Source organism: Ambystoma mexicanum, chromosome 2p, assembly GCF_040938575.1.
Source record: "Ambystoma mexicanum isolate Mex_15411 chromosome 2p, UKY_AmexF1_1, whole genome shotgun sequence".
Classification (NCBI taxonomy): Eukaryota; Metazoa; Chordata; class Amphibia; order Caudata; family Ambystomatidae; genus Ambystoma; species Ambystoma mexicanum.
In genome coordinates this window covers 64,133,103-64,153,488 of record NC_090923.1, presented here as the reverse complement: position 1 = coordinate 64,153,488, position 20,386 = coordinate 64,133,103, and the positions used below count along the sequence as shown (strand labels likewise).

Sequence of the window (20,386 nt, the reverse complement as noted above, 5' to 3'; positions counted from 1 at the left end):
GAAAAAAGATGGGAGCACTTAGCAAGAGAGTGGAAGGTCTCCGACCCCATTACCCGTTACATCACAAGAACAGAGGGGCAACATTGATTTGCACTACATCCCGCACAATATGGCGAAGCACTGACAACCAGCAATGCTACCTCCCACCCAACAATTGGACTCAATGAAGAAACCACAGCTGATCTTCATCCGAGCAGCATCACAGCAGAAACACCAAGACTGATCAGCCCTGTTATCAACTTATTGGACCGCTTCAATGAAGAAGCAGCCATCACCATTCTTCAGCCTACCGACATCAATGTGGAAACACCACAAACAAACACTTACAAACTTGAACAACAAATAACCTCAAAACAAAATCACACCCAGAGAATCCACTGTAACCTAATAAGCGCAAGGTCAATGTCCAAACACTCAACTGAAATATACGACCTCCTGTCAGAAGGAGGCATAGACATCCTATTTGTAACCGAAACATGGCTAGACGACAACTACAAGATCACGCTCAACAACTGCCTGTCTGAAGACTTCAAATGCATCCAGGCAAACAGGAAATCCAAAAGAGGGGGGGGGGGACTAGCAATCATCCACAAGGAACAACTGGCCATCAAAATGGAAGATCCACTAAACATCGATAAATGTGAATCCTTAATACTACGACTTTCAATAAACCCCAAACTAACCTGAAATTCATACCGATATGCAGACCACCAACCTACGATGCGACTTTCATAGACGCTTTAACGGAAGCAATCACCATCCTAGCCATCAAGTACAATCATCTGATCATCCTCGGAGATTTCAACATCTGGTTCAATGAAGAAACCACAACCACACAAAAATCCTTAACCACCCAACTAGCAGCCATACCCTACAACAACTAGTCAAAGGAGCAACCCACTCAGCAGGGCACACACTTGACGCAACCTTTGGCAACAAGGATCTCATCAGCTCGGCACCCCCAATTCAAATACTCTGGAGCGACCACCTCATCATTCCATTCATAATCACAACGGCCACTCCAACAAAGAAGCAACAAGAAAAACAACCCATCATGATGAAAAGAAATTGGAAAACCATAAAAAACTCCAACCTAACCAAGCTCCTAGAACTCAGCAAACCACAATCATCAACCATGGAAGAAGCAGACCTAGACAAATAAATTGCCCTACTTCATACCTGGATCGCAACAACCCTAGGCGACATCACCAAAGAAAAGCCCTTCACCCCATCACGTAAGAAAACTACAGCAAAATGGTTCACCCCGCTACTCAACGCCATGAAAAGAAAAAAACGAAAACTAGAATCTGAATGGAGGACTAACACCACCACCGCAAACAAATTGAAATTCCTACAAAAGATCCGCTCATATAAAAAGGAAATACAAAAAGCGAAGAGGAAAAATTACGACAACCGAATATTCAGAGCACCAAACGCTCAATAAGAACTATTCAAAATCATAAACGAAATAAAAAACCCACCGGGCTGCAACAACACGCCAATTCCATCGATGAAACTTTGCGAGGACCTCGGAGACCACTTCAAAAACAAAATAACCTCCATCCAACACACCATACAAAACAGACCAAGAGTTCACAGCGCAAACCCCACCAACACCAACGAGGAACACGCAATGAAGCTACGAAACTTCCCAGAAATATCACTTGAGGCATTTGTCAAACTGGTAAACCAAAGCAACAAATCAGGCTCTCCTGAATACCCTTGCCCCCCGGACATATACAAAACAATTCTCAAACAAGGAACCCCCATGGAATGCCACAGGAACCTCCTCAACCTCTCAATCTCAACAGGTAAAGTACCACAGACCTTCAAATCAGCCTACATCAAGCCGCTACTCAAAGCCACAACAGGAAACGTCGAAGACTTATCCAACTACAGACCCATCTCCAACATACCCTACATAGCCAAACTGCTAGAAATGTACGTCTACCAAATAACCCAAGAATTCATAGAAGCGCATTGCCTACTAGAGCAGGCACAAGTTGGCTTCAGACCTATGAGAGGAACAGAATCAGCTTTCCTCTCAATATGGGATGACCTAAAAACAAACGCAGACCCGGACAACAGTGCCGCCCTGATTCTCCTTGATCGGTCTGCAGCTTTTGACACGGTCAACCACGCCATCCTCATAAAGAGATTAGAAGGACTAGGGATAACAGACACTGCCCTACTATGGATCAAATCCTTCCTAACAAACAGAACAGAAACAGTATGGATGAAACCTTTTAAATCCAAACCTAGAGACTCCATGTGCGGAGTACCACAAGGATCATCCTTCTCCCCCGCTTCTATTCAACATCTACATGTACCTATTAATCAAACTCATCAAAAAACACGGCCTCACATGCTACAAACACGCTGACGATACTCAAATAATCTTCAACATACAAGACACCCGAGAAGAAAACGCCACACCAGAAAATTGCCTTCTTGACATATTCAACTGGATGAACCTCAACCATCTCAAAATCAACCCAGGTAAAACAGAGCTAATGATTGTTTCAAAAAAGGGAGGAGACATCAACTACATCCCCTGGCCAAGAGGGCTCGGCACCACACCAGAACCATCATCAACTGTAAAAAACCTAGGTGTCCTGATGGATAACAACCTCACCCTAGAGCCACAAGTAAACTCGGTAATCAAGAAATGTTTCTTCCTCCTGCGAGCAGCAAAAAGGATCCTACCGTCCCTGTCGTTCGCCAACAAAACACTTACCATCATCACTCTGATCACGTCCAGTGTAGACTATGCCAATAGCCTATACCCGGGCATGCCCGAACGGCTTCTAAAAAAACTGCAAGGCATATAAAATGCAGCAGCCAGACTCCACCTCACGCTGCCTTGAAGAGAACACATCACACCCGTGCTAAAAATACTACACTGGCTACCACTAAAACAGCGAATAAAGTTCAAATCCATGTGCATCACGCACAGAGCAATACACAAACAAGGCGCAGTATTCCTCAGCAACAAACTATGCGTACATCAACCGACTAGAACACTAAGATCAAGCACGCCTGGAACCAAAACCCTACAACAGAAAAAAACTCAGAGGATCCTCTTTCTCTCACCAGGCACCCAAACCTGGAATGACCTACCTAAGAATATACGGAACACAACAAACCACCTAGCATTCAAGAAACTCCTCAAATCATGGCTCTTCACAGCGTAACCGCAACAGAGACGCACTTGAATGCCCAGACATTAAAACAACGATGAAAATAACTCCAACCTCGGCCACTCTCAAATTGGACAAACACTCAACCCAAAGAACCAACCACTCAACAGAGCATAAGATATCATGGAAAATAGCCACTAAAGGAAGGCTTCAGAGACTGATCACATACTTAGACCCAGTCGAAAGCCCTCAAGTGACTCATCCACTCGTACGTACCGGACGGACCATATCCAGAACGGCAGACGCATTTAGATAGAACTGTGAATATTAGCATGGCCACACTTAGATAGAATTGTGAATATTAGCCTGCGTCGCATCTAGATAGGATTGATTGAGGGATAGCATGTCCGCTCCTAGATGAAACTTGAATGTTAGCATGTGCCACACTTAGAATTGTGAACACCAGCCTGCGTAGCATCCAGATAAAATTGTGAACACTAGCCTGCGCCACATCTAGATAGGATTGTGAAGGCCAACAAGTGCCACACTTGGACAAGACTGTGAATGTTAGCATGCTAAAGGTCAGGTAACCCACTAACCAATATAAGCTCAAACTCTTCATACTTATCGCACTCAAAAAACTCACACAACCATCTCTCGCACAACAAGCCTCATGTACTTCACAACACTGCACCAACACATAAACCGGAGCAACAGAACATGCTGACTGACACTGATCCAATACCCGCACCAAAGCTCAGCACCCGGTGTACACCGAGTTGAAGTTGCCAACAGAACACCACTCCTCTCACTATCCTACTCCCTCTTCACCTTACTAACCCATCCCACCTCATCGTTTACAGATCCTCCAGAGTGCCTGGGGACCAATTCCGTTGGTGATGGTGCGCGGTACAAATACCTTTAACATTTAACAGAGTGAGAGAGGGCGACATCTTAGATCAGATATACACACCATCGGTCCCCACCTTAAGCCCCTTCGTCAAAGTTGGACATTACTGCTAGAATCTGGGGTGCCATTTGTTGGAGCTGGCCATTACTCCCAGAATCTGGGGCACCATATTTTGGAGCTGGGTATGACTCCTAGAAAGTGTCGTATCATTTGTGAGAGGGGTCCATTACTCCTAGAATCATGGGTAACATTCGTCGCAGGTGGCTATTACTCCTGTATTCTTGGTAACATTCATCAGAGCTGGTCAATACTCCTAGTATCTGGGGTACCATACGTGGGAGGTGGCCATGACCCCTAGAATCTTGGGTACCTTAGGTCGGAGGTGGCCCTGACTTAACTGGGGTTTCATTTGTGAGAGGGCTCCATTACTCCCAGAATAATGGTTAAAATTTGTCGTAGGTGGCCATTACTCCTAGAATCGTGGGTAACATTCCTAAGAGGTGGCCAATACTCCTAGAATCTGGGGTACCATACGTTGGAGATGGCCCTGACTCTTAGAATCTGGCGTATCATTCATCAGAGGGGCCCATTAGGCCTAAATAGAATCATGGGTAACATTTGTCGGAGGTGGCCATTACTCCTAGAATCTTGGGTAACATTCATCAGAGCTGGCCAACCCTCCTAGAACCTGACATACTGTTGAGATAAGAACCACATACTCTGGATACGTTCTTTAGGGGTTTATTTTAAGAACAGTAGCAACAGATCCCCAGGACAGCCTTCCCCCTTGGGAACTCTCCTTCAACTGCTGTGCCTAGAACATAAACAAAAGATACATTCTACTGCTGGCCTTCCACACATAACATAGCGGAACCTCCACAAGAGTGATGTCATCAGCTCATTCTTCATGAGCAAGAACCATCATAACACACCTCCCTCCTTTGAACCAACACATCTTCTACACACCAGCGCTATCCTATTCTTATTCCACACTTGACCGCCACTCACACGCACTGCACCCTTGAGCACTGCCACAACATGTACAGGATCAGAATACAGCAGAGCCCCCTTTATCCAAACCACTCATTTTCTTATTCTCACCCAATCACCACACTCCACTCCTTTTTTCATGTCTCAGATTCTCCTGCATCACCCACTTCTTCTTTTCCTTAAGTCTTCTTCTCACTTCATCTACAACCCAATCCAACTCTCTCTCTCTTCCCAACCAAGGCAGACTCACCATTGTGTTACCCTGGCGCCCTCTCATCAGTTCAAACGGACCAACTGCAGTTGTGGAATGAGGAGACATGCATAACGCATACAATCTGTCCTGAACAGCCACCATTTTTTCTATCTTGCATGTTCCTGCCATTCATATGGCATCCATCACACTCCTGTTCATCCTGTTTACCTTTCTACCATCTACCATTCTTATGCTTCACTCCACACTCTTTCAAATATTTCACAAAACACCCACCCGTGAATTGTGCTCCATTATCCGTAAATGTGCTCCTCTGCATACCTTCCTTTGCAAAAACCTCCTGAATAAACTCCACTGTGTTTTCGCCACTGATATCTCTAACAATCTTAAATTCAGACCAACGAGAAAACAAATCCACAATCGGCAAAACGTATTTACCCCCATCGTAACCGGTCTGCACAGGCCCTAAAATACCAATGGCAACTTCATCCTACACCTTTCAGGGAACTTCAAACTCCACCATAGTCTGACACTTAGCTTCCACACCTTTGCCCACCTTGACAAATTGCACGCAATTGGCCGATCTTCGCTCCACAAGCCTATCGAAACCTGGCCACCAATAATCACACCTCAAAATCCCATTTTGTTTTTGTAACGCAACATGTCCACTATGAGCCAAGTCAATAACTCTATTCCTAATCCTCTGCGGAACGACAGCCCAATCCCACCGGAATATAACACCATCAACCACACTCAACTCATCACGCACCTCCCAAAATGCTTTTTCCTCTGGTTGTAAATCTCCCCTTTTTTGCCATACAGACACTACGTATGCCTTCACTCGCACACGCACACCATTGACATTCATCTCTTCAATCCATTCCTCTTTGCTCACTATACCTTCATGACTGACAAAAACCATCTCGGTAGCAACATCCTCTTCAGCACCATCACTCCACGCACCCAACCTTGACAAACAAGCAGCAAGAACATTCTCTTTCGCAGGAATAACCTGCATCAAATCTATGCGTTTACATTCTGGTTACCCAACAAGCCACACGTCTTGAATCGTTATCCAAACCCTTGCTCTCAAAAATAGCTTTCTGTGGCTTGTGATCTGTCCTGATCATAAAATATGTACTCCACTCAGAATTCTGTCATACCCAAGAAAGATCGTAGTTCCCCTTTCGACTTTGTTCTCCCTACCTCCTTTAACTCACACACTATGCTCTGTTTTGGTCTCACAACCTTCACTGACACTTCATGTCCCAAATACTCTAAGTTGTTCACTCTAAACTTACATTGTTTCTCGCTCCACATAATCCCTCCTTTCTCCAGAATACCAAGCACCTTTTCCAGGATTCTGCCTTGTTCTGCCTCTGACTCTCCACACACTAACACGTCATCCTGGAAACAGAATACACCCTTCACACCTTTCAATAACTTCTCCATCACTTTCTGAAAGACAGATGACTCCGAAACCAGCCCAAAAGGCATTTTTCTGAATTGAAATACCCCCTCATGGGTTATGAATGCAGTTAATTTTCTGCACCCCTCTTCCAACTTAATTTGGTTATATGCAGTCGGCAAGTCCAATTTTTAAAATATGCGGCCTTGACCCACCACCGATAACATCTCTCTGATGTTGGGCAAAGGATGCCGATCTATCAGGACACAACGATTCACCTTGCGTAAATCTACACACAACCTCAATTCGCCTGATGGTTTCTTTACCACTACCAAGGGTGATGTCCATTCAACTCCCTCAGCTCTTTAAATAATATCCATCCATAGCAACTTATACAACTCACTCCTAACTCTTAGAGCTAGAGATACTGGTCGTAACTTTGCTGCAACCGATACACTCTCTTTCTTTAGCCCAAAGCAGTGTTGCATGCCACACACCATTCCCACTGCCTCATTAAACACACTTCTGAATTTTTCACACATCAAAGATCCCACATTCAGAACTTGGTCTCCAAGATTGGGGTCCAATCTTATTAACAGTTTCTTCTGATCTCACCATCCCAACGATGTCAATCCTTTCTTTGTAACGTACACCTTTCCTTTCACCCTTCTCCCCTTAAATTCAAGCTTGGCTTCAAAATAACAAAGAAGCTCCATTTTGTCCTGGTTATAGCCGCGAGGATTTATATCTGGTTTCACTAAACTTCTAACATCACCTCCCATGTCATGCTCAAAAACCACTCTTGACATCAAGGATACTTTAGAACCTGAATCTGCCATCATCAACACTTCCTTTCCATCCACTCTCACGTTGGCATATGGGTGTTCACATTTATCATCATCCTGAATCACATTAACAGCATTCACAGAAATACTCTCAACATGGCACCCCTCATCTTCCTCAGAAGACCTGTGGCCTTCATCATTCACATATAAAACCCTGTTTTGAATAAACTGGTAGTTCTAGCAACAGTTCGCAAAGTGACCACGTCTTTCACACTTCGCACAGGTTGCTCTTCTTCCAGGACACGCCATTAATGCTGCAAAGTGTATATTGCTGGTACAGCAAAAGCACAGACATTCTTTTTCTTCTCCTTTTGCCTTATAGTTTCTGGCATCACTGCACCCTTTCCCACAGGAAATCTCCTTTAGATTCTTCATTAACAATGAATCTCTTACATTCAACACCTCTACCTTCATGTCATAGTTATCTTTTTCCGATAATTTAGCAACACATGCTAGCAAATGTTAAACCTTCCTTGGACAAAGTGTTGGAAATTGCCAAGAGAGTTGATCTTTCAGCCACAGTTCTTCACGGATTATGTTGCACTTGCAATGGATCATAAATGGATCACAAATGTGTTCATCAAATTAATCCTTCAACTTACAAAACAGAGCTAAATGGCGTAACGCTGTCACATACTCCTCAACTGTTTCTCCTTGTTCCTGTCACCAGATACCTAAATTATATTGCTCTAATATAGTACTGGTTTTAGGATTAAAATGCATGTCCAATTTGAGCAAAGCATTCTCTAGCTCATTTGCACTGTCACCACTTCCTTCATTTGGTAGGTCAGGTAACGTGTCGACAATTCGCTGTCCCTCATATCCCAGGAAATGCATTAAGAGAGATAGGTCTCTGTCATTGGAATACGAATTTCCGCAAGTTGCTCTTAAATAATGCAAAAACTCCTTTTTTCCATTGTGCTCATTTTATCTTTGCTGGGCCTGGTGATGGCATGAACATGGGTGGACCCGTTACACCCGACATTGCCACTGCCCACTCTTAGTCCAAACAGGCTTCACTTGTGTTCACCCCTTACTGTTGCTGGTTGCTTGGTTTAACACTTTCTCTAAACTGAAGGGCTGTACTTTGCCAAGTTTTCACCATTAGCTGGAGCCCCTTGGTACACATTGAGAGTCAGTGTTGCCTTGTTTATTCACAAATATATATATATATATATATATATATATATATATATATATATATATATATGTATTTTTTATAGCTCCAACTGTTATCTGGTTATGTGGGTACAAACTACACCCTACAGTTCAGAAGCCTCCCTCCTAAGACTCCTTTCACATTGTCAAGGCTTTGATTATGGTCACTCTAGACCTCCAGCTGCCGTTTGGGCTCCCAACTATGTGCGGGCGTTGCTCGGCAACCTCACGCACACAGTGGCACCCCGTGCACCTGTGCAACACTGCCTGTCCCAGCTACCCAGACATGGGCCGACTGCGCATGCGCAGAGTGCTCCCTCTTTGCCCGATAGGGTATGAACGGGAAAACGCTTGTCGGAGTACGGTAAATCGGGGCTTTATGTTATAATCTTAAAAGGTCCACTCCTTGATATGTATAATCACGTATCTTTATTGTAAGACCCCACAGCCTCCTCCTCAGCTCCGACCTCCAACCGCCACTCTGTGGAATGTTGATTCCCACGCATCAACATTCCACCAGTGTGCCTATGCACGAGCCCGTGCATATTACAACATATCCTCTTCCCTTGTATAACAATGTTAATACAACTCTGAACAATGAAACAATGAACAATAGAACAATGAACAAATGTTACGTGACTTGTTATAATCCACATGCATCCAGATATAAACAAAATTTAGTGCAATTTAATATGGTTGTACTTTTAACAAATATAGTCTCTAAATCTTATGGGAGGACCACAGCTTCTACCCACACGAACCCTGTTTTGTCTCTCATCATGTTGCTGATCCATAACATCCTGACATTCCACATCTACCTCTTGACCAACAGGATTTGGCATTGAAACAAACTCTTCTTGTTCAATCCTTATTCTTTGTGAATCCACAGGATCATAATCTAGTACTGTTTCTTGCAATTCCAAATTGGATCCCACACCTGGCCTAACCTTATTTTTACAGCCACTCACCACCACTCTTCTCTTACTCCAAACAGAGCCATCCTCCAAGTGCACATGTCCCTTTCCCACCTTGATAACTCTCCTTAGGGGCATGAAAGAACTGTGACCTTTGTAAACCATCCTAGGATTCTTAATGTACACTTCATCCCCGGGTTTAACATTCAACTCCTTCCTAGTTTTTTGTGAAGACATTATAGTCTGCTGACGCTCCAAAACACTGCGATGCACGGCTCGCAAATCCATATCGCATGGCCCACCACCCCCCATTACCAAGGTTCTCAATGTTGTACCTGCTTTCCTACCCCTCATCAGTTCAAATGGAGATCTTCCCGTCAGTATAGCAGGTGTTCTCCGATATGCAGCCAGGTATTGTGTTAACACATCCTTCCAATTCAACCCATTGACCAAAGCCAATTGTATGGCTGCCTTAATAGTACCATTTGCTCTCTCAACCAATCCATTCGCAGAAGGATTATATAAAGCTGTCCTACAATGTGAAATGGCATGCTGCTCCAAAAATTCCCTCATTGCTCTAGAAGTGAACTGCACCCCATTGTCAGTCACCAAAGTCGCAGGTAATCCTTCACGATCAAAAACTTTCCTTAAAAAATCAATAACAGAATTCGTTGTAACATTAGCACATGCCGCCACCTCAATCCACCTGGACGTATAGTCCACCAATACCAACATATATCTGGACTCAGGCTCTAAACAGTCAAATGGACCCATGATATCCAAAGCCAATTTCGACCATACCTGCTCTGGCACCTCTACAGGGTGTATAGGTTGTGGATGCAGTACCTTGCTCTTATCACTTACAGAACATGCCACACAATCTTTCACTACTTGCTCAACATCCTTGTCCATAGATGGCCACCAGTACTCTTCTCTCAATCTCCTTTTAGTTAAAGATCGTCCCAAATGACCGACATGTGCCAATTCCACTATTCTTCCCCTCAAACTTACAGGAGGTATCAATTTGTAACCCCTAGACACACCCCATGGACCCTCAGCCAATTCATCAATAACTTGAACATAAGCTTTCCCTTCCAACCTGTCCTTAACGGTGTGCCACCCCATAAGCAAACCTTCCCTAATCCACCTCAACTCAAGATCCGTCTCGGACTCCCGATCCCACTCCGACTTCTCCACAGCTGAAGTCACCAAAGCAACCTGACAATCCTGTAAATCATCCTCTTGCACTATTCCTGCCTCACCCTCACCCTGTCCCACTGGCAAACGGGACAAACAGTCCGCAACAACATTCAACTTTCCTGGAAAATACTGCAAGGAAAAATTATAATCCTGCAATTGTACTGACCACTTTGCAATCCTTGGAGACACTGCCATGACCCCTTTGGTAGAAAATACCTGCACCAATGGTTTGTGGTCCGATCTGACAATATACGGTATACCCCACAAAAATGACCTAAAGTGTTTTGAAGCCCATAACACTGCCAAGGTCTCTCTCTCAATTACAGAGTACCTCATTTCCACCTCTCTCAAGGTCCTTGAAGCAAAAGCCACTGGTACCCATTCATCTTTTATCCATTGCTCTAGCACTGCCCCCAGACCCACCTCACTTGCATCCACTGTCAAAACAGTTTTATTTTTCAGGTCAAATGACTTCAATGAAGGAGCATTCTCTACTTCCTTCTTGACCAACTCAAATTCTGCCGCACACTCCGCGGACCATACAAACCTTGCACACTTCTTCATGAGAGCTCTCATGGCCACCGTTTTTTCAGCATAATTAGGAACAAATTTAACATAATACTCCGCTAGACCAAGAAAAGCCCTTAGCTGATCCTTATTGCCCGGAGCTGGCGTATTTCTCAACATTTGTACCAACTCCTTTTTTGGACTCACACCTCGTGAACTCAAAGTGTGTCCCAAATATGTGACCTCCTGCACACCCACCTGACACTTGGTCAACTTTACCGTCAAACCTCTCTCTTTAAGAATATGCATGACCTTCCTTACTCTGACATCATGTTGTTCCTTGCTGCTGCCCCAAACTAAAATGTCATCTTGAAAATAACTGACACCCTTCACACCACCAAACAACTGCTGCATCAACCGCTGAAACACAGCCGAAGCCGAAGCCAAACCAAAAGGCATGCGACAAAACCTGAAAGCCCCAAACGGAGTTACAAATGACGTAAGAGGTCTGGAATCCACATGCAGGTCAATTTGATGATAAGCGGTTGACAAATCAAACGTTGAAAAGTATTTAGCTTCCCCCAACGTCAACAACAACTCATTTATATTTGGCAAAGGATGCCGATCCACCCATATGTTGGAATTTAATTCTCGGAGGTCTACACACATTCTTATGTTGCCATCACTCTTCTTAACTAAAACTACCGGAAACAACCACTCCGAACGCTCAATAGGCTCAATTATTCCTGCTGACTGTAACTTAGTCAGTTCCGCTTTAAATGCCTCCCTGGCTGCAACAGGCACTCCCCTCACCTTATGCACTCTCGGAATCGCCCCCTTCTTCAACACAATGCGATGTGTAAAACCTTTAAGTTTGCCAAGGGTATCTGAAAATACCTCCGGAAACTCACTCATGAGGAGTGTGGAAGTAACCGTTATGTTATTCTCTTCCCCTCCCTCCATGACACTTAAAACTGGTTCCTTTTCACCTGGATGAATTTGTATTTTTAGTGCAGCCTGCTCATCCCAACCCAATACGCTTGTGCCCTTTGAAGCCACATACAATTTACCCATAGTTTGCCTCCCCTTAAAAGAGAAATTTGACCAATTATAACCAAGCAGGTCAATGGATTGCTGTCCATAAGCATATGGTCTTATGTCCGGGGGCAACAAAGTAGACATTTCTTTACCCAGCACATCATGATATATTTCCGGAGACACCAGGGTATAAGGTGACCCCGAATCCACCAACATATCCATAGGATTCTGGTCCACTAATACCGACACCCATGGACCCTTCCGCCCACAACCCTCAACATGTAAAATGACACTCTGATCAGGGACACTCTGATTAGAACCACCACCCGATGCCCCGTCTAGTCCCATGGTGGCATCCTCTGTAATTACACTAGCAACCACCTGCCCCTTACACATACGTGCAAAATGACCCATACGTTTGCATTTCCTGCACTCAACATTGTTAGCAGGACATAACTTTGAACCAACATTGTGACTCAACCAGCCACAATTTTTGCATCCCTCTTTGACCCTAGATGCTCTATTACCTTGTGTCACCATTTTATCACCAGCTTTTCTACTCCTTGGCACAACAGCATGTACCATCTCCCTATTCCCGTCCCTTTCAGTAACCACTTGTACACTCGCCTTTGACGCTTCAATTGCTCTGGCAATCTCTAAAACCTTATCAAGAGAAGGATTGTTCTCAATCCACAATCTCTCTCTAACTTTTTGATTGGATGTCTTCATCATGATCTGATCCCTTATGTGTTCCTCTCCATTCCCCGGGAACCCACACGTAGCCATGAGTGCCCGTAAAGCTGTAACATATGCATCTATGCTTTCCATAGAACCTTGTGCTCTCGAGAAAAACTTATATCGCTCTAAAACCACATTAATTCTTTTACCAAAACGTATTTGCAATTTTTTTAAAGCAGTCTCATATGCACTTACCACCATTTCCCCTTCACCTCCCCCTTGAACCATCACATTCTCTCCCGGCAAATGACGAAAAACCCTCAACCCCTCAGTACCAATGCAATTCAGTAAAGCAGCCTCCTTTTCATCATCATTAAACTTTGCCCCACCTGCAGCCCTCAAATATACCTTAAATGCATCTACCCACTGCTCCCAAGGAGCAACCGGCTCTCCCGGATTCGGGAGAAACGCAGGTGGAGGCCTAGCAGCTGTATGCAACATAGTCGTGTATGCACCCCTGTTTCTTATGTCCCCAAAAATAACTTGCTGCCTAGAAGCAGCTAATCATTGATACTTTGTGCAGCTACTCCCCAAAAATACATACAGCCCCAAAGTGTTGTCACTGGTAATTCACCAACGATAAAAAAAACAGATCAGTATCTTCCACTGTTGCCTTGGTTACGTGCACCCACACGTAATGCAGTACAGCCCGATATGGTACTGGGTGAGTCTCAACTGCTGCTTAGAACACTTGCACCCACACTCATTGCAGTACAGCCATGTTCTGGCACTGGGTGAGTCTCCACAGTTAATCCAGCATTCCTTGACAGCCAATCCAGCCCAAGCAAATCCACTAACCTCCTGTTGTCGGCGCTTCAGATCTTCCCACCTTACCATCAACCACCTTTACCAGTAATTTGCAGCCCTTTCCACTTGCAAAGCTTCCGTTGTACTCCAGTACACCCACATTGGCTGTGAGTGCTGCTGCAGCCCCTCCTACGGCAACCCGGCACTGTGCACAGCCTTCGATCAAGACGCTGACGAGGGCGGGGCCAGCGGCCGGCACTTTATTACAGAGTGCCACCACAGCCCCCTCCTTCCCGGAGACTCACAGTCCCCGAAACACAGCGCTGCTGGAGGCGGGGCACTACGCCGGCCTCTGCTATACGCGCACACTCTCACGTGCGCCGGCCCCCGTTCAGATCCGCGGCAGCACTTCCTGCCAGCCCCCAACAGACTCCGAACTGCCCTCGATGGCCGGGCTAAAGCAGCCGACCCGTGAACTTCCTGGGTCTCCGCTGCCCACCGCAGAGCGGACACGCTGGCCTGCGCGGTGCCCCGACTGGACACGCTGGCCTGCGCGGTGCCCCGACTGGACACCCGAACCGCTCCTCCCTGCTCAACCAAGCAGACGCAGCCCGGCCCGTAACCGTGCCCGGGTAGGCACCCGGACAGCTCCTCCGCTTCACCACCAGGGCGCCAAAACACTCCTCCTTGCTCCCCGAACCAGCGCGGCCCGGCCCGCAACAATGCTCCGGCAGGGCAGCACCCGGACAGCTCCTGCGCTTGACCTCCGAATCCCCGACAACACCGAAGGTAAGGTGTAAGCCCGGACAGCTGCTCCGCGCACACGTTGCACACGTGGGATGGGGTCTCACACGTCCTCGTCGCCAATGTTATAATCTTAAAAGGTCCACTCCTTGATATGTATAATCACGTATCTTTATTGTAAGACCCCACAGCCTCCTCCTCAGCTCCGACCTCCAACCGCCACTCTGTGGAATGTTGATTCCCACGCATCAACATTCCACCAGTGTGCCTATGCACGAGCCCGTGCATATTACAACACTTTAGCAGGGCATCAAGAGTTTCAGAAATGATTGTACTTACTTTGAGGAAACGGCTTACAACACTGAGAATTCTTTCATGCTTCGATTCCAGCAGCAATAAGCGATGCTCGCATACATTGTCAGCTGACCTCTTCGTCGGCCGCTACAGTTCCTCAATAGGCGGAGCGGAGCGGTCCCCTCTCCCCCCGAGTATCCTTCTGCTGATTCCTCAGAAAACACATGCCAGGGCCCAGCACAGCAGCTCACCTGTGACGACCCTTCAGGTGGGGCAACTGCACTTTGTACCTCAGCGTCCCTCGCACAGAGACATAGCACATTGGACCATCTGGGTTGTCAGGGGATGCTCGGTAGCAGTGCCAGGGGTCTGACATTTCCAAATCCTTGTCGCCAATGTTGAGATAAGAACACAGACTCTGGATAGGTTCTTAAGGGGTTTATTTTAAAAGCAGTAGCAAAAGACCCCCAGCACAGTCTTCCTCTTGGTCACTCTCGTTCAACTGCTGTGCCTAGAACCATAAACAAAAGATACATTCTACTGCTGGCCTTCTACACATTCCATAGCTGAACCTCCACAAGAGTGAAGTCATCCGCTCACTCTTCATCAGCCGGAACCATCATAGCAGGTACCATACTTTTGAGATGGCCAATACTCCTACAATCTGGGGTGCCCTGTTTATATACATGGAAAGATGATTCCCAGTCTAACTGTCAACAATTAAAATGGCAAAGATCAAGAAGTTGGGCAGTCGTCCGATGGACTCTGCACAATTGTATTGGAATGTAATATTATTTTATAATGCCAAAGTGTATGTTGCAACAGAAGGGCCCACGACTGAAGGGTTCCTCACTCTTCCCATACTCCACACAGGTCGACAAACCTCATGTTCTCTCTCCAGAAAGTGCTTCAAAGCCAGGACTAAGTACTTTAAATGATAAACCAAAGAACAGACATGAAAGGATGTATTCAAAAATAGACTCTATATTTCCAAACCCACAATAAGTCACACAGCAAGATGTGATTCGGCCAGTGTCGAAGTCTGCTGAGGGTGTCCAGCAAACAAAACTTTCAAAAAGCACTCTGGCTTTCAGGCAGACGTCTATCAAGTAGCAACCAGGACAGTCTGTTCTGCCCTCAACTTCCACAATTCCCCCTGTATAGAATTGATGGGTGCTACCTTGCTGTCCTGCCATATTTATACAATTGTGTATTCTGCTGCCAATATACGTGGGTGGCAAATGTGGCTGGGTATAGAAAGCCTTGTTTTGTGGCGGGCAAATGTGCCCACCTTCAGCATACAGAAAATACTTTCTAGGTCCACCGCCATTGAGCCCGCTCAAGGGGCGCCCATCTGCGCGTGCTCCCAGACCGAGGCCCCCCATGAAAAGCAATGATTAAGAACGCTAATACCCTTCCAATGCCACTGCCCACGACACCCGGGAGTGGCACCCCGCGAGAAATTCATAAGTAGGCTCCTGTGGCCCGCTCAGACTAGAAACAACAAAAACGGCATATGCCATTTTGATTACCAGCAAGCGCAATTACGTAGATAATAAAAAACGTGTTTCTATTTCTAGATAATGTGCTGCATACATAAAAACATGAATAGGTTCTCCCAACCTGCTGTGCGCTGCCATCCCAAGGCAGTGCCCAGGGCAATGAGGCAGGCCCATATGGGGGACAGCAAGCAGCCCTCCTTTGCAGGGCCGGTCACAAAGCAGAGTGGAAGCAATGGACAACTTGTTAGTTTGTAACATACACAGGTTGATTGTGGCCAGTTGCATTGCTTGTGAAATCAAAATAATGCATCTTTAATGCAGAGCGGCTTTTCTGTTCATCAGGAAAAAGGCAGCGTCTTAAGGAAAATGATACAATAGTCCTCGGACTTTGGGACCCCTTACCAGAAGGAAATGTGTCAGTCTCCACCGCTCACATGAAGGTACGGGTGTGTAGTGGGGCAATTGTTGGCCAGAAAGCAGGTGCCCTTCTGCCTTCCCCAGAAAAAAACAGAATTACAAAATCCGAAAGAACACATTTGAAACTGCACTTTAAAATCTCCGGAAAAAGCAGCTAGCACAAAGAATAGTTAGATTTGCTACACAAGTAGGGACAGAGGAGTAATATCTTGGACAATTAGTGTGTCTTTTTAAATAGAATAGACTGGGTGGCAGGTAAGCGTGTACCAAGGATGAGGGACTCAACAGACTAGTAGGACAGTATTTCTATAGGTAGGGATGAGGTTGCAGCGTACCCAACGGTAGAAATGCTATGTGCCAGGCATGCACCAGGTTCTCGGTAGACAGCAAAGATATAGAGCAAATGTGTACTGCAGAAGAAACATAACGTGCTATGTTAAAATTGCACCGGCAGAAAATTCAGCTTGTTGCTTTAAGAAAAGCCCAGTTAAGCAGGGAAATTGCTGTAGCCGGCTAGACGGTAGCTATCTCAAGGAATGTCAAGGCCAAGGCTTTGCAGCGAGTGCACATGGTGGTACAAGTTATGATTGTGTGCGGTCAGCTGTCAGACAAGGACACAGCAAACCGTTTCAAGTTCATAACATTCCAGGAAATCAGAAGCAGTTGGCAGATTAATTTTTCTGCAACCTGGCTATGCGTGACAGAAGGAGCAAGAAGCGACTAAAGAAAAAACAACTAATTGCAGCGATGAAATCTTAGCAGGGTAAAAGCAGGATGACTCACAAAAATAATTATTCATAAATATGTCAAGAGCATGATGGCGATCACGGATTGCGAAGAAGGACTTGAGCCTCGGCGAACTCATGGCATGGTGAGGTAACAATTTGATTTAATGAAAATAAGGCGATGCACTGGCCTCTCTCGCTCTCTCACCTACATATATGTGTCATCATGCAGCCAGTTCATGGATAGTGTGACCACATTCTGACCGATTGAGCACATGTTTCTTTTTTCACCGTAGAAGTAATTTGGGGCCTACCAGTTAATTTCAAGATATGATGAGGTAGCACTTTTTAGGGGAAGGTCCATGGGTGGGGTCTTAAATAGCGATTGTTCAATCCCTAGTTCTGCACATTTAGGTTCAATATGTAGCTTAGTAGAGGCAGCCAATAACCAAAAGTGATAGGTTTTCATAACTGTGACATCAGAATGACTTACTCATATTATATAAACTCCTGTTTTCTGTTAAAACGTTGGAGAATTCTGGAATGAGAGCTTGGCTTTTCATCTTGATTCTGTCCTCATTCTATTGCAATAAACTGGTTACTTTGCATTTGGCATACCACAATCACTCTGTGTTGTCTCTTTTTTGACAAATACCAGTTGGAGGGCAATTTGGCATTTTGTGACCACCTTATCAGGTGCACAACTGATTTTGTTGGAGGGCCGAATGTACCTCAAAAGTCTCATACAGTGGGCCAGACACTGTATAGCGATTAGCGGGCGGTTGAGGGGTACAAATATGTTATTGAAAATGTATAATTTTTTTAATGTTACTGTATTTCTTTACTGCAACCTGTGTGATACACAACCATGTAATGGCCTTACCATTGTGATTTATGTGTATTGTGTAGATTTAATCATGTTTTAAATAGAAGTAAAACTGCATGCATCAAGAGGCAAAGATTTAAAGTGGCTTCGTCACAGGTGACTTGGATGGCTATAAATCTTGTCCTGAAGGGCCACATCTGGCCCGTGGGCCTTATGCTCTGCACCACTCAAGGTGTCTCAGCACTTCTTTCTTGAAGTCTTACCCTCTTCTTCTCATTTGGAATTTTTGCGTTCTCAGGATGCTCCTTGCTTGAGTCTCAAGGCTTTGGTGCATCTGCACTACAGGCAGCAGAAGGAGGAGGAGTTGGGACTTGTCACTTAGAACCCAAAAGCTTTCAACAAGGGCTGGGTCACTTAGGCTTGTCTGAAAGCTGTACTGTCCGTTCCCCACCCCCTCCTTGTCTGGGGTACCCACCTCTGCACTCCAACTCCACTTATCCTCCACATCCTTGACATAATGCAACAAACTTGTGCCCAAGGGGATATACCCTGAAACTCTTGAACTTCCTCCATTCGCGTTCTCCATTCCAGCTCATGCACTCTCCGCGACATGCTTGTGCCTCCATAACTTCAACAATCAGAGCCCTCAAACCTAGCAGCTGTCTATACCTCTCGCTCAGTCCTCTCTGCTACACCTCCGCCCAACCTTCTTTATCATTCTCTTTGTCACCTTCATAAACTTTTCCAACCACCTCTCATCATTAGGTGTCTGCTTGCTCCCTTCCACCGCCTTAAGAAGGACCTCCTCTCTGTCCTCCTCTCCTTTATTTACTACTCCTCACTTTGTGGTTCATCACTACCTCCTTCCTGGAATTCTCTCTTGCCCTCTTACCTTCAGCCTTCTTTCCTCTTCTCCAGCTCTACCTTCTCCTCTCTAACCACCTTCTCTTGCCACCAATACACCCCTGAACTCTTTAACCACTTTCTCCACACACCCACACTGCTCCCTGATTGTTATACTAGTTGGACACCATTCCTATGGGCCCTCTATTCTTAACTTCTTTAAGGCTGGCCTCCACCTTTTTTTTCCAGGTGCCACCGAAAGTGAGTGGAGCCGCTGATGTCAACACGATTGAGCCTGCACTCAATGACTGAATGTAACATCACCTGTTACATTTTCTTGTCCTGCCATGTTTGTGTTTTTCTATTGCCTACTCTATAACTAGGATTAGTACACCTTCTTGGGGCGGTCTTAAACTACAAGAGGTTACTATTAAAGCTAGGACCTCCTGTTGAAATCCATGTGACAAGTACCTGGCACAGGAATGGGGCATGATGGGGCAGGCCAGGGGATTGTCACTGCTCCACCGGCATACCAAGAAGCCCAAGAGCAAGGCAGTTGACTTCCTCTCAGGCCCTTCCTTGGGTTAACCACAGACTTTTTTTCCCCCCGAAAAGTCTAAGCCATGCTACACTGTGTGATTCTGCAGAAGTCACTTTATCTACCAAAATTACATTTTCTCAATTGCTGGATGACAGCCACTTTCGAGCACAGAATAAGAAGAGGAGCAAGATGAAAAGGTAAAGGGAGAGGAAAAGGAAGAAATATTGCATAAATTGTTCAATAACACACCTAATCACATTTGTTTTCAGATGCTTCCTAAGTGCAGATCATTTTAACTAGTTGCCCCCTTGCCCCAGATGGCCTTCCTGGTTCCTTACCTGGAAAATGCTCGATACCCAGATCGACCTTCACGCGCACACAGGCGTTGCAGTCCTTCTTTGGAGGGCAGTGCAGGATGGTCTCCGTTCTCAGGTTTGTTGGCATCAGCACTGTGCCGTAGGCTTCAGACTTATTGTCGGGAATGCACAAGCCTCCTTTCCCTGGAAGGACAATGAAAGGGGTCACTGGGCTTGCCTTGTGCACATCTTAATGTAGTTACACATAAAGTACCATCTGCTTCACCGGTGCTTATGGTGCATGCGCAAAGACCAAATTCATCAATGCGCCAGCTCGCGTTTGGTGGTCCATAGTCGAGCATTACTGAACCCTTCTTGACCCAACGAAATGC

General features: G+C 45.5%; 1 protein-coding gene across 1 annotated transcript in view; it reads right to left on the bottom strand.

The window, feature by feature from the left end:
• The window catches only part of IL17RC (interleukin 17 receptor C), a 220,000-nt gene that overhangs the window by 113,705 nt on the left and 85,909 nt on the right, over positions 1-20,386 (bottom strand). The window contains exon 3 of the mRNA XM_069646179.1: positions 20,037-20,198. Coding sequence (XP_069502280.1) covers positions 20,037-20,198 — 162 coding nt within the window. The remainder of the gene's footprint in view (positions 1-20,036; positions 20,199-20,386) is intronic.